The 15,161-nt window shown below is 44.5% G+C and overlaps 1 protein-coding gene across 5 annotated transcripts in view; it reads right to left on the minus strand.

Moving 5' to 3' along the window:
- SPTLC3 (serine palmitoyltransferase long chain base subunit 3) overlaps positions 1–15,161 on the minus strand; it is a 136,908-nt gene that overhangs the window by 69,816 nt on the left and 51,931 nt on the right. For all 5 annotated transcript variants that reach the window (XM_045008802.1, XM_045008800.1, XM_045008799.1 and 2 more), the window contains 2 exons: positions 10,450–10,641; positions 6,801–6,955 (listed from right to left, as the gene is read on the minus strand). In XM_045008802.1, coding sequence (XP_044864737.1) covers positions 6,801–6,955; positions 10,450–10,641 — 347 coding nt within the window. The remainder of the gene's footprint in view (positions 1–6,800; positions 6,956–10,449; positions 10,642–15,161) is intronic.

Raw genomic sequence — 15,161 nt, forward strand, 5'->3', positions numbered from 1 at the left:
TCCTTGTTTGTTGATGTATGCCACATTGGCAATGTTGTCTGAAAGGATTTGTATGTGGAGAGCACGTAAGAGGGGAAGAAAGGCTTTGAAGGTTAGGCAGACTGCCCTGAGCTCCAGGACATGTGTGTGTTTTCTGGCTTCCCATGGTGTCCACATGCCCTGCATTGTTTGGTGGTCCAGGTGGGCACCCCATCCCATAAGGGAGGTGTCTGTCATGATGGTGGCCTTAGGAGTGGGAGAGCTGAAGGGGGTCTCACTCATGACCTTGGATGGACTGGATCGCCAAGCAAGAGGGGTCAGAACGTCTGAGGGGACAATGACTCTGGATACGATGTGGTCCCTGTTCGGCTTATAGGTCAGGAGGAGCTGAGTCTGTAGGCACTGCATTTGGAGTCTTGCAAAGGGCATCACGTAGGTACAGGCTGCCCTGTGCCCCAAAGGGAGAGGCATTGGTGGACTGTTGTGTGGGGCTTACAGCAGATGTAGGCATTTAGGGAGCTCATTGTAGTAAAGCCTTCTGCCAGGAGGAAGGCCCATGCAGCAACCAAGTCCAGTCTCATCTCTATAAAATTTATAATCTGTGTAGGTGACAAAACGGACTTGTCTTCATTCATGCAGATTCCTAGGGAACCCAAAAGTCTTTGAAGAGATTGGGTCATGGAAACAACTTCTGTCATGATTGTCCCACTAGGAGCAAATTGTCCAGATAAGGGAATACAGTGTGACCCTGGCATCTCATTTGAGCCGCTATGATCGTGAATACTATGACAAAGTTCTGTCCTTGACTCTGTGGGTCCTGTGTTTCCTGGAGGATGTTTGCTACCCTCAGAGGCTCCCTGTGACCCTCCATGTAGCCCTTCTCTCTCTAGAGGCAAGGGTCACAGCTTACTGAGCCATTTTCATCATAAGCCAACAACGGAGGTGAGGAGAAGCAATCCTCCCTCGCACAGTCTCTGTTGTCTCCCAGTCTCAGTGATTAATCAGGGAGGGGAGGGGGGAGCATGGGCCCACCCTCTACTCCGGGCTCCAGCCCAGGGACCCTAAAATTAGCAGCTATGGTCGCTGACTTTTTGGAAATAAGATATGTACAATTCCCTGGGCCACTTCCCCACAGCAGCCCCCACTCAATATCTCCTTCACCGTTACCTCAGGGCCTCCTTCCTTACACCTGATCTGGATTTGTACTGCTTCATTCCTCCAACAGCACAGCTCCCTCCTATAGCTCCTGACACCCACACCTCACTGACTAACTGGGAGGCTTTTAACTAGTTCCAGCCAGCCCTTGATTGGCTTCAGGTGTCCCAATCAATCTAGCTATCTCCACTGCCTTCTAGAAGGATCTTAATTGGTCCCAGGTGTCTTGATTAACCTGGAGCAACTGCCATTTGGTTACTATGGTACCAGGGATTTGTTTAGCCTGGGGCTAACATACCTGTTCCTCACTACTTTAATGTAGCCATCTGGCCTTGCCCCATCACAATACCTTTGTAAAGATCTGTGGCACCCACTATGCTGAAGGGAAGAAAACAAAATTGGAAATGTCAATGTCCCACCTTGAAACAAAGGAATTTCCTGTGGAACAGTTGGATGTCTATATTGAGATATGCAGCTTTCATGTCAAGCTCCCTCGTGGAGAGAGGAAATCGATGCCAACATGATAATGCAGAATTTCAGCTTCCTGATGAAAGCAATTTAACTGATGAAGATCCAGGATGGGTATCCGCCTATGCCTTTTTTCAGGATGAAGAAACATGGTGAATAGAATCCTTTCCCTTGGGGTTGTGGGGGGATGCCCTCTATCACACCCTTGCGGAGTGGGAAGTCGGTTTCCTGCCGAGTAATCAATTGGTGGGAGAGATTCCCTGAAGGGAGTCGGGGGGCAGAGGGGGATGAGAAGGAAAGGAGACAAACTCTATGGAGTATCTTTGATGGATGATCTCCAGTATTCAACTGTCCATGGTGATCTTGCCTCAACTGTGGGCAAAATGAGCAAGGTGGATGCCGAAGACGACTGAGAATGAAGCGGTTAGCATTCATTGTGGTTTGCGGGTGTTGACCTGCATATCAAAAATGTCCTGTGGCTGAGATAAGGTCAAGGAGATGGTAGTGGCTGGAGCTGGGAAGTGGGCCTCTGGAATCTCAGTCGTTTTCAAGGGGGCTCCGGTGGCTTCTGGTAATAGGGCAGATAGGCAGCTGGTGGATGGTATCTGAAAAGCTGAAGCTGGTAATTCCATGTAGGGGCTGTGGTGTAGATTCCCAAAGAGAGTAGAGTGGAGCATGAGTCCTTTAGGAAGCGCAGGGACTCATATGTTTTGGCATTGAAGACATTGGCTTTGTCCAAAGGGTGGTCTTCTGGACCTCCCAAAGGAACCCGGACAACTGAAGCCATGAATCCCTGTGCATCACAAGTCCAGTGGCTAAGGAGAGGGAAGCAGTGTCAGCTGCCTCCACTGCTGCCTGGAGGGCGACCTTCGCTACCAGTATACACTTGTCCATTAGGGCCTCGAACTGGGTCTGGTCCTCCACAGGAAGCCTGCCATGTGTGTTAAAATTGTACTTAGCTAGCAGAGCCTGATAGTTCACTATGTGGAATTGCAGACTCGCCGATGAAAATGCCTTCCTGCCCAGAAGGTCTAATCTTTTTGACCCCTTGCCTAGTGGAATGGACCTTTGGAAATGCTGACAAGCTTGTTCTGCTGCCACCTGGACAACTAACGAGTTAGGGGCCAGCTGGATGAAGTAGTAGTCAGCCCCTTTAGCCGGCACAAAGTAGTGTTCTTTTGGGGGTGGGTGCCTCACTATCCAAGCCAGTTCCAGGATGGTCTCATTTATAGGAAGAACCACTCTGGAGGATCCCTGTGACTGGAGAACATCTAGGAGATGGTGTTGGGGGGTCCTGGATTTCCTCCAGTGGGATCTGTAAAGCAGTAGCCACTCGCTGCAGGAGTTTAGATATTCGTGATGATCATCCTGTGGAGAAAGCAGCAGAGGGATGACAGCTTCATCCAATGAGAAGGAGACTCCAATCTGAATCAGCGGTGCTGGTTCCACATCTTCCTCCTCATAAACCGACAATGTTGGTTGATGCACAGGGAAGGAATGATAAGTAACAGTCAGCATGGATTTGTCGAGAACAAATCGTATCAAACCAACCTGATAGCTCTCTTTGACAGGCTAACAAGCCTTGTGGATGAGGGGGTAGCAGTAGACATGGTCTATGTTGAGTTTAGTAAAGCTTTTGATACTGTCTCGCATGACCCAGATGAAACCTAGATAGAGCTACTATAAGGTGGGTGCAAAACTGGTTGGAAAACCACTCCCAGAGAGTAGTTATCAGTGGTTCACAGTCATGCTGGAAGAGCATAATGAGTGGGGTCCCACAGAGATCAGTTCTGGGTCCGGTTCTGTTCAATATCTTCATCAATGATTTAGATAATGGCATAGAGAGTACACTCTTTTAAGGTTTGTGGACAATACCAAGCTGGGAGGGGTTGCAAGGACTTTGGAGAATAATATCAAAATTCAAAGTGATCTGGACAAACTGGAGAAATGGTCTGAAGTAAATAGGATGAAATTCAATGAGGACAAATGCAAAGTACTCCATTTAGGAAGGAACAGTCAGTTGCACACATACAAAATGGGAAATGACTGCCTAGGAAGGAGTACTGCGGAAAGGGATCTGGGGGTTATAGTGGACCACAAGCTAAATATGAATCAACAGTGTAACACTGTTGCAAAAAAAGCAAACATCATTCTGGGATGTATTAGCAGGAGTGTTGTAAGAGAGACACGAGAACTAATTCTTCTGCTCCTCCGCTAATTAGGCCTCAACTGGAGTACTGTGTCCAGTTCTGGGCGCCACATTTCAGGAAAGATGTGGACAAATTGGAGCAAGTCCAGAGAAGTGCAACAAAAATTATTAAAGGTCTAGAAAACATGACCTATGAAGATTGAAAAAAATTGGGTTTGTTTAATCTGGAAAAGAGAAAACTGAGGGGGGACATGATAACAGTTTTCAAATACATAAAAGGAGAAGATCCAAGGAGGAGGGAGAAAAATTATCCTTCTTAACCTCGGATAGGATAAGAAGCTATGGGCTTAAATTACAGCAAGAGAGGTTTAGGTTGGACATTAGGAAAAACTTTCTAACTGTCAAAGGGGTGAAGCACTGGAATAAATTGCCTAGGGAGGTTGTGGAATCCCCATCATTAGAGATTTTTAAGAGCAGGTTAGACAAATATCTGTCAGGCATGGTCTAGATAATATTTAGTCCTGCCATGAGTTCAGGGAACTGGACTGGATGACCTCTCGAGGTCCCTTCCAGTCCTATGATTGGACTCTTGTGACAGTTCTGGGCGTCTGTAGTATGAGTCCCAGGTGGGCCCCAAGGGAAGTGGTACCAGGCTTCCTAGGAGGGGGTTATAGGCAGATGGGTAGGGATGCCTTGGCTGCCTGTCTGGGCTCCTGTGGTGCAGAGGTGAAACTTTCTGGAGTATATCTTGGGACTCCTCAGAGCTGGATGATGATTTTGATGGAAGCGGTGGGCCCATTGGTACAGGAGGGCTCAGGTCTGATGAAAGGGGAAAGGGCCTTTCCTGAAGCAGGAACAGCAGTACATCCCCTGGCATAGGGATGTCTCGGAGAATGGATGGGCTCGAGAGGAGTGGGGACTGCGGGTATGGCAAGAACACCTCCTCTGGAGATAAGAATATCTTTGTATGTCTGGATGTCTGTGGGGTGCCCATGGAGACTTCGGAGGGACCCGATTCCATAGTCAGGCCTCTTCTGTCTGCGTGATGTCAAAGTGGCACCGCCGGAGTATCCGAAGCCGCGCTCATAGACGGGCACTCTAAGAGTCCTTGTACCAGTCCTTGTGCTGTCATTACTGATGGGTCCTGCTTCTACTTTGCCTTATCCTTCAGATGGGATTGGTTCCGCGGGGTCTAGGCATGACATCTCACCCGACCTGAAATAACTTGAAGAGGGAATGCATCTCTTATGAGCAGTATGCTGCAGGGATCTGCTCTTGTGCCCATGAGAGTGTTTTTTGCTCTCATGGTGGAACTTGTCCTTACTTTTCAGTGTGGCAGTTACACACTATGGCTTGTGCTTGGAGGGGCACTACCGGGTTGTGGAGGCTGCTGTACAGTGGGGGGGGGTCTCCCTAGCCAGGATCTAAGTGCATCCAGGGCCTCATCGTCTCTTTCATCAGGAACTTGCAGAGATGGAGCTCACAGGCCTTTCTGGTTCTGGGCGGGAAGGACTTACAGATGGTACACTTCGCCGAGATGTGTGCTTCTCCCAGGCAGTATAGGCACCATCACTGATAAAAAAGGAAAGAGGGCAGGAGACACAGTTCTTGAAGCCTGGGATCTTAGACATAATCCATCAGTGTTGGGGGTTGTGTCCCCCGACTGGGGAGTGGTTCTACTAAACTACAAACTATACTACAACTAATCAAGTATATTAACTATCTTAACTAAGCTATAGAGTAAAATTAAGTCTAAATTATTTACAGTAGAGAAAGGCAAGTCTCTCATCTGGTAAGAGCGAATGAGGATCAGGGGTTCCAACTCAGGCCATGTGGCAGTAAGAGGGAACATAGTGTGGCATTGCCTGGTACTGCCCCATATACCTTCAGTCGGGAGCATAGGGAGATGTACCGCACATGTGCGGGTCAACAGACACTGCGTGTGCACCCATGTGTGGAATACACACAAGGCACATCACTGGAAGAAGAACTGCTTGCTTACACACAATGTTTGCCACAATGTCCCATTCTACAGGTGACTGCATTTCAGGGTCGAGTGAAACAATGCCTGTATATATTGTTTCAGAATTGCCTTAGGATCATTCAGGAGGAACAATGTACATTTGACATATGCTTATCTGCTTCCAGACTCTGTTGGACCGTCAAAGGCATGGCTTCCATCAAGTTGTATTAAGAGAGCCATTATCAGAGGAACAACCGTGCATCATACATTGGAAAAAATAAGGAGACATTTTAATGTAATTTCAATCATTTGAAAAATAATCCATAAAACCCACATGCTGCAGCATTCCCAATATCTTCTAATTTGTGCATTTACTGTTTCAAAATATTTCAGCAACCACAGTATAAACAGAGACACTACATACGCTTTCACTCTAGTGCTTTTCTACCTCAATTTCAATAGAATGATGTTGAGTGTATATAAAGCCTTAGGTTCCAAGCTTGAAACTCAATACCAAAGAAGTGGTGCAGATCCTAGTGTGTAATTCAGAAGTCTCGTCTACACAGCACAAGCAATCATTGTTTATAACTGTGCTTAAGAAAGGTTTAACCAAACTGGGTTAATAAGAGAGTTTGGCTGAGCAGTGTGGATGGTTCAAACTGTGTTATAAATGCCTATAAATCTCTTAGGTTTTTACCTGGGTTAAAGCAATTTTTTTAAAAAGCCCATTTGCAACATAATTTGGCCTCCTTCCATACTGCCTGCCCAAACAGTGTTTAGAAGCACAGTGCTGGATCTTCAGCTGTTGTAGAGCCATTGAGTTTAATGGCTGAAGTGTTAAATGCTGTAGTTTGCCCTTTGTAGATGGGTCAGAAATTATTTTTGTATCACCAGTAACTTACATTTAAAGCAGATTTTAGAGAAGGGGGCAATATATAAACAAACAAACAAACAAATAAATATTTACCCATCAAGTTTTGTTCTGTTGTCATATTCCAACTTGAGAAATTACATTCTGCATACCCATTATAGTTTTCTACTTCCCTGGCTAAAAAACTGTTGCTTGCTACCTGTAGCCTGACCCACCTAAATGTCCAGTTGAAATCATCTGTAACACGTTCCATCAGGTCAAACTGTGGCCCTGGGACGCTGCAGATTGGACGGTTCCAATTATCTCGTATTCTCATGTAGAGGTTTCTTGTGTAAAAGTTCTCAAAATCTTGATAAAGTGGCACAAAATCCTGGTTTGAAAACACGTACACGGTTACATTTCTAGGAAAATCACCATCTTATGTACTTTATTTATTTAAATTAAAAAGACAGACTAATTCATTAAGAAACTGGTAGTAGTACAAGCCTAGTGTTCCTGTGCCATATATAAACTCCCACATTTGCAGATTTGCTTAGTTACCTAGATTACCATGTATGGCCCATTTATTTCTGCCTGGCAAGTAGCAGAGAACTCATGAAAGGATCCAATCTTCTGAAAGCTCATACCAGGACGAGCCATCAAAAAAGTTATTTTGAAAATAGAGAGTTTCATTATAATGCAGAGCTGCTTGCAAATGTGGGATAAAAAACCCATCATAATTCATAAGAAAACAGGTTCATTAGATATAACCTGAAAACCTACAGTGATTTATTTGGATATTTTCAGCCTAGACTAGAAGTTCCCACCTCAGTTTATACATGCGAATGAGCTGGGACACAGCCCGGCGAGTGGCCCTAGGACCACCTCGTAATGACCGATCTGGAGATAGCTCAAACACCAGCACATCCGTGAGCTGCCTGACTCGCTCATCTACCTTGGCTCGAAGCTCCCTCACTGGCTGGCTCACGGCCTTGTATCCCAAATACTCATTCAGCTTATCCAACAGGTCCACCACCCCCTCAAAATCTCTCTTGGCAATGCAGACATCTAGGTCTTCAGGCAACTCCTGGATCCACTCCAGGGACAAATCTACCGTCTCTTCCTCAGGTGGGGGTTCCTTTTCATCTTTTTGGTCAAAGGGATTGGCGGTCTCAGGAGGTGGGGGAGCAGCCCGTGGCAAGGCCTCCTGCTCCAGCCTCAGCTTCTCACTGAGGGCGCGGTTCCGCTTGTAGGGCATTGACTTTCGTTGACAAATACTTAACCATGGATTATATATATGTTGCATCTCAGTCATACTAGTTAGCAAATATATACACATGAAATATGAGAATTAGCAGAATACACAATGGTGTGATAAAAAGGTTTTGTTGGAAAGTTTAGGATCATCATTATTCACAAGAGGCCAAATCACAGAGGACATATCAAAAGCGTGATAATGAAGTCTTTATATCCTGCTACTTCATTATGTAGCTTATGCTGCTTTAAAAAAAAACAAAAACGTATAAAACCAAAAACACCCCGCCCCCTATTTTAGGAACAGTACCATCTTCCAGATTTTTTGAATGGAGTTGGTATTCTTTTTTGTATCTTTCCTCCTGTAGCTCCAGGTCCCTTGACTCAAACTACAGAGGGCTCAGAAGGAGAAGGAAATGATAAACTAATCAATATTAGAATCCACACCAATGATTATAAAATAGCTTTTCTCTGTATCACAATGCCGTGACTTTAGGGTCCCATATCTTGGGCCTAGGGGGGAAAGAAGTAATTCTTGGGTGTCTCCTTGGAACATGAGGATCCCTCACTTATTTCTAGCCCTGATCGTGCTCAGGGCTTTGAGTGGTAAACCTGCCACCAGTCCAAAAATGAACCAGTCAGTCCTGGACCTTAGACCAATGTAATTTCGGAGTGGGGACAGGTGAAGGAGGAAACGTTTGTGATATATATGGGCCATATTTGAAAGCTGCTCAGATTGTTAGAAATAGTGCCCCCATGGGAATCGCAGGGATCAAGCATGAATTGATCATCTATAGCTGCTTGGGATCATTCATGCTTCTACTTCCTCTGGCGGGTCTGTTTTAAATTGTCTGGATCAGTATCAAACAGACTGGTATTCAATACTGATATGGTCAATTTAAAGCAGGCCTGCCTGAGGAGATCGAAGCATGCATCTACGGCAAACTGTTTTTGTTTTGTAGCTGGAGCAGAAGAACTGGACTAATTTATGATCTACTTGGCAAACACACACCGTGGGATGGGAATCTGCCAAAATACCCTCTGTGGAGTAGTGAGAGGGCAGCATGACAATGGTCTCCGTTTTAAAAGAGATAGTATCATAATATTGTCGTTATCATACGCTGTATATCAACAGTGCTCCAGTGTATTCCCAAAAACTCTTCAGGGGTATCATTTATGCGTGTGTTAGAATAATGGAATTAGGGCAACAGCAATCCCCAAAATATGTAGGAATACTGCTCCAGTTTCCAACAATTGTTATAAATCAGGGTTTTATATTTTGGTATCACAGTTTATTTTCTGCTTGATGGTTACCTATGTGTGAACTTCATTTGTATTTACCGTCTCCTGTGTTTCTAGGAAGAAAACAAGTCACTCTCTTAAAATAGCAGTCTGCAAAGAGTTTTTTAAAATACGTATTCTTAGGTTAAAAATGTTGATGACTAAGCTAAAGAATACCACATGCCTGAGATTTGTTCTTTCAAGACATATTTTAGCTTACAAGCAAATATAAAGCTCTTGATTCTGCAAATTGCCACCTCCCTCTCCTTTTACTATTATGGGCTGTTACTAAGAAAATTTCCTTTTGGACGGATAGAAGAGGAAAGGGGACAGATAGGGGAGGCAGGCCAGATGGGTTTGTTAGTGTAATGAGAAAAGGTAAGGAACAGAGCTAAAGTGTTGCTGGGTATGCCAGGAGATAAATATATGAGCGTACACTTGGAGACTGCCTCGACTCCTGTCTTGAGGCAAGGTCGAGCAACCAGTCGGGAGGGACAAGGGGGTTGGGGCAGGGGAGGCATAAGACACGCTAAAAGCCAAAGAAAAGCCTGACCTTGGCCAGAACACAACCTTACTCCTTACTTTTCCCATGGGATACAAAAGAGGTGGTACCAAAGCCCCCAGACTCACGACCCACCAAAATGGAACATGACCATAAATTGTAAGGGGTGGGACCAGGGGCATGTGTAACCCCCCCCCGCTGCGTGTGGTGTTCTGTCCCATCTAGTGGCACCAAGACCACTTAGAGAGAGAGAGAGAGAAAATGAGTCTGCTCTACAGCTTTAGCTAACAGCCAGTTGGCTTTTAGCTCATGCAGTAGAGGCTCATGCTTTAAGCTCCAGAGGTCCCCAGTTCAATCCCGCCCGCTGATAACCAGGGTCTGTTGGCATTACAAATAGGCAGACTCATTTTATCTCTCTCTTTAAGTAGTCTCAGTACCACTAGATGGGACAGAACACCAGACCCAGGAGGTGTGTGGATTACACATGCATTACAGGTAGGGTGACCAGATGTCCCGATTTTACAGGGACAGTCCTGATTTTTGGGTCTTTTTCTTATATAGGCTCCTATTACCCCACCCCCAGTCCCGATTTTTCACATTTGCTGTCTGGTCACCCTAATTACAGGTATAATTAAGCCTGGAAAGGAGGAGGAGGTGGGAAAAACAGAGACAGAGACGGCTCTGCGGTGTACAGAGCTATGGATATGCTTGCTTGATTAACCCCAATAAACAATCTCATTGTCTGCACATCAGATTTCTGGTTTTCTGCTTTCCGTCTGCATGTCAAGAACCAGGAGAGAGCGAAGGGTAAGCCCTTAACACAATGCACAAACTTTTTTCATACATACTTTTTGTTCTTCTCTTTCTGCAGCAAGGTTACATCTTTCTAGTCCACAGGCTCTCATAAAATCTCGCAGGTAGCCAAATATTGTTCCAACGCCAAAGCCCAAATAAGTAAAAACAGCAACATACATCGGTGCTTGTTCAAAGTGTTCATTAAACGGCCTTTTGTAGAGACCTCCATTTGATATGCCATTTTTCTGAAAATGCAAAATAAGAATTTGTGATTAAAACATTTCAACTGGTCTTAAAACCAAAAATAATTTGCTTCAAGACCTCAGGCTTTTAGATGCAATCTCTTCCTATAACAGCAGCAGAGGTATATCATCATAGTATTGATAAAGCCTACCACAAACTAAGGCTAGGCAGTTTGTAAGCTACATGATGTGCACAGATGATCTAAGTGAAAACATATTTCTATTTTTGTCACCTTATATCCCAGAGCAGGGACACAAGGATAGCAGCTTTGAAGGAGCCATCCTCTCCTTCACCCACAGCTGTGGGATTATATTTAAAACTTGTGTAGTGTGGCAGTTCAGATCCAATGTCATGCAGCTTTTCACATCTCCAATTCTTTTCCTCTGTGCTGCAACTCCAGTGCTTCATACTAGTCTGGGTCCCTCCAAAGTTGACCCATCTCCAAGCTGGCCTGACCACAATCACAAAAATAAGAAAGAGAAAACACCTAGGAGAAATGATCTAGTAGGAAATGGGAATATTCAGCCACTGGTAGAGAACACATTGACTAAATCGCCAACCCAGAGGACAAATGACCCAGGGCAATCTTTCCTCAGTGGGGGGTGAGGTCTTAGTGGCAATTTGTTTCTAATTTGCCTCTATCACAACACCCTTCACTAACTTAATAAAGAATTCTGCCCCCAAGCAAGTCCACTGTTGCTTCCATGAGATCAGAACTGTGAAGAAATGAAAAAGATCCCGTCTCTTCTACTTATCTTGTGCAGTGTGCACTCTGAGCAAGAGATTGTTTTATAGACAGGTGTACCTAAGAGAGCCCAAGCAGTCTTGTCACAAGAATTCTGGTCCTTTTATCTGACTAGAGAGCTCCTACCCAGAGAGATTACATTCTCTGTAGTGGAGAAGAACATCTGGCAATCCACTGGGCAGCGGGGGCCCTATATTATCCATTCCTTGGAATCCCATTCATGCTGGTCAAACAAGCTCTGTTCAAATGGCTACATGCCATGAAGGGCTCCAACTGAGACATTACTTGAAATCAATAGGGCTGTGATGCCAGGTAGTTAGGTTGGATATCTGCCAGGAACATTGTCTTCTCCAAGCTCTTATGGCCTTCTGTTCCAAGGGTCACTGTGGTGGTTTGGGGTTGGGGAGGAATATAAAACACTCAAATGGCAGGTAAGTATCTTCAAAGGCATCTCCAGCCACTTGGGCAATGACAGGAGATTCTGACAGTGAGAGGCAAAGATTTTGCAGCATTCCCCAGATCTGCAAGGTCTCTTGCTCTCTCAGCTGGAATCCTCTACTTTCTTTTTCATTGTCCCCAACCCAAATGTCAGTCTTAATCTTTTCTCTTGATACAGGAGTAGTGGCTCCTGCAGACCCACTGAACTGTGGGCCCCACGCACCACTAGTAATGCTGGGGTTGGATTTATCCCGCCTGGCTTGTATCACACACATACACACACAAAAGACTTCATGGTTAAAAATTCAGGCCAGGTCCTCAGCTGATGTAAATCAGCCTACCTCCTCTAAAGTCATGGAGCTAGGCTAATTTACATTAGCTGAGGATCTGGCCCTCATTCAATAGTTTCACACTATTCTTTGCTGTGAGTATAGTCTCAAACAAACATTACAGTACAGGCATTAGACAAGCGCAGAGCTATGAAACCTTTTCTGCAATGTATGAACACTGCAAGGCTTGTAGAGTTAGAAAGCTGTCAACACGGGCTTGTCTACATGGTGCGGCAAATCATGCCAGAGGGGAGTGATTTATAAAGTGTACTAATGTGCTGTGCTCTAACTGCCCCATGTAATCCCTGCTGGCGCACTCTAAACGATAGTTCAGTCACGTAAATGTAGTCCTGTTTGAGACTGGGTACCTTTTAGAGAGTGCCGGCAGGGTCTACTGGGGCAGTTAGAGCAGATGATGTTAGTGCTCTTTGCAAATCACATCCCTCTGCAGTGCACTTTGCTGACGCTGTGTAGACAAGCCTTAATTCCTGCCCGCCTACTTTCATTGTGCATTTCTCACTTTATTTACCCATGCCTCACACAGCAGAGCAAAGTTCACTTGATTCCCTCTCAGAGTAAGAACTGCTGGATTCTAACAATTTCTTCTCTCTCACTCACCCCACCCAATGCCCTCAACTGCAGGTGTCTGCAGAATCACTTGATGCTATATCCATCCCTCATATGTTTTGAAACTTCTGATGCTTATGAAAGACAGAGAACATCTTGTTGTGTAACTTTAAAAAAATCTCACTGGTGATTACGTGAGAATCACAAAACTCTTGGTGTTTGCAAGCCTTTTCAAAATGACAGAAGTAAAAGAGCTGCATTCACAACTCCCCTACAACAAACCTGAATTTCCCCCCACAAGCCTTGGGTAATTCATGGGAGCAGCTAACCTATATATAAAAAAACCTTTCTAAAGTAAGACACTTATACTACACAGTACTTCAGAGGCAAGCAAGTATCCACAATAAATGCAATCTCTCCCTTTCTTTCCATTTCAATTGCATTTTTCCAAATATTTTTATTGGATCGGAATGCATTTTTAGTAGCATGTGCCCTACCTATAAGAACACACACAAAAAAAGGAGAGACATCGTATTTTGTCAGTATTTCTGCCTTTCGCAGACAGTATGTTATCTTGTTATGAACAGGTCTTGTAAACCAGGGTTGTCATTTTTTAATCCATTATTTTGGATTAAAAACAATGCCCAAGAACCACCACCATCTTTAATACCAGAGAAGCTAATTCTCACACTATTGCAAGCTTTGCCTTTTCAACACTTCTTCCCCAGACCAAGCTGAAACCCCCTATATTGGCTAAGGATTAGCCTGCCCTTTGAAGACTAGATATCTTCAATTAATCTGTGCAAGGGATCTCTGTCATCTCTGCCAAGGCATTTAAATGCCACCCATAAACACCACCAGGTGAAGATTACTTAAAGACAGCATCACTACGTAATTGAACCCTTTAATAGCCTCTGTGCAACACCAATGTTAGTAATTCAACAAGGAAAGAGCAAAGCTACTGCACTGACGTTGGAACACATAACAAAATAATGGGCGAAGGAGGCTTATTTTAGTCACAAAGTGGATTATAGCATGGATTTGCTAATGCAAATAATTTTTCCTTAATTGATGCTAGACCTCCTGCATGGCTATTGGCAGGTAGCTATACATGGAGAGATAATACAGTATTCATCTTACAAGCAGGGCATTGTCATTTCAATGTTATGCTTTTGGACTTTGAAATGTTCCCAGCACATTTTATAATCTAATGAACGTTGTATTGGCATACCTGGTTTAAAAATCCCCTCTTATGTGCCTATTTGGTTGTAGGTTCTACAATGTTTGGTCAGCATTTGCAGAAGCAATGGGACCTCCTCATACTGAAGGAAACAGGACTGGTTATCACAACTCTAGTGTCATTTATGTAGATGAGAAAAAGAGCTCTCTGCAAACCATGTCTTGTTTAGAAGGGATACAATCTGATCCAAAAAAAGATGAAACTCTCTAATTTCCCTCAACTGACAGATATAATGTAGCTGGGATTTACTGGTTATTACAGGAAATTGATCAAAGACTATGTGAATCTGGTTAATCTATTTTTAGCTTTTAGTAGGGAGAACACAAAATTCAAGAGGGATATGCAACATCAAGAAATATTTGATGAAAACAATAAATCACATGATTTCTACGTCTGTCAGAATTTCACAGATTTCAAGAAGCCATTCCAAATGCACACAGACACCTATGACAGTGCATTCCTATGGCAGAAGGCTGATGAGAGAACAGTGATTATTACTGATGTAATCCAAATGCTACATGAGAGTGAGCTTTCTCAGTCAGAGGGTATGGCTACACTTACGGTTTGCAGCGCTGGTAGTTTGCAGCGCTGGTCATCCAGCTGTGCAGGGCCAGCGCTGGTGTGTGGCCACACTCACAGCTACCAGCACTGGTGTGTGGCCACATTTGCAGCATTTGCAGCGCTGTTGGGAGTGATGCATTATGGGCAGCTATCCCAGCATTCAAGTGGCCGCAACGTGCTTTTCAAAAGAGGGGGGTGGAGTGGGGTCTAGTGTGACAGGGAGCGGGGGGAAAGAGAGAGGGGATTTTTGGAGCCAACACTGTGTGTTTAGCTTCCTGCATTGAAAAATCAGAACATGTTTCCGACCCCTTAGTCTTAACTCTTAATTGCAAACAGCCTGCAGGACTCCCCGCTGTTTCACTCCCTCCCTGCCTCTCATTTGATTGTTTACAGCCAGGTACAGATGATCACAGCAAACAGGAGCTCTGTTTGTTTTTTAGATAAGCAACGAAGCTCCGATCGGAGCTCGTTCATAACAAAACAAAGAGAGGCTGCATAACAAAACAAAGAGAGTAATTTATAAAAGCATTCTGGGATACACCTTATACCCTGGAGGCCAATCACAGCGCTGGTGTGTGGCCACACTTGATGACCAGCACTGCAGCACCAGCGCTGGAATCCTTATTCCCCATGCTGAGTGAG

Source organism: Mauremys mutica, chromosome 3 (genome assembly GCF_020497125.1).
Source record: "Mauremys mutica isolate MM-2020 ecotype Southern chromosome 3, ASM2049712v1, whole genome shotgun sequence".
NCBI lineage: Eukaryota > Metazoa > Chordata > Testudines > Geoemydidae > Mauremys > Mauremys mutica.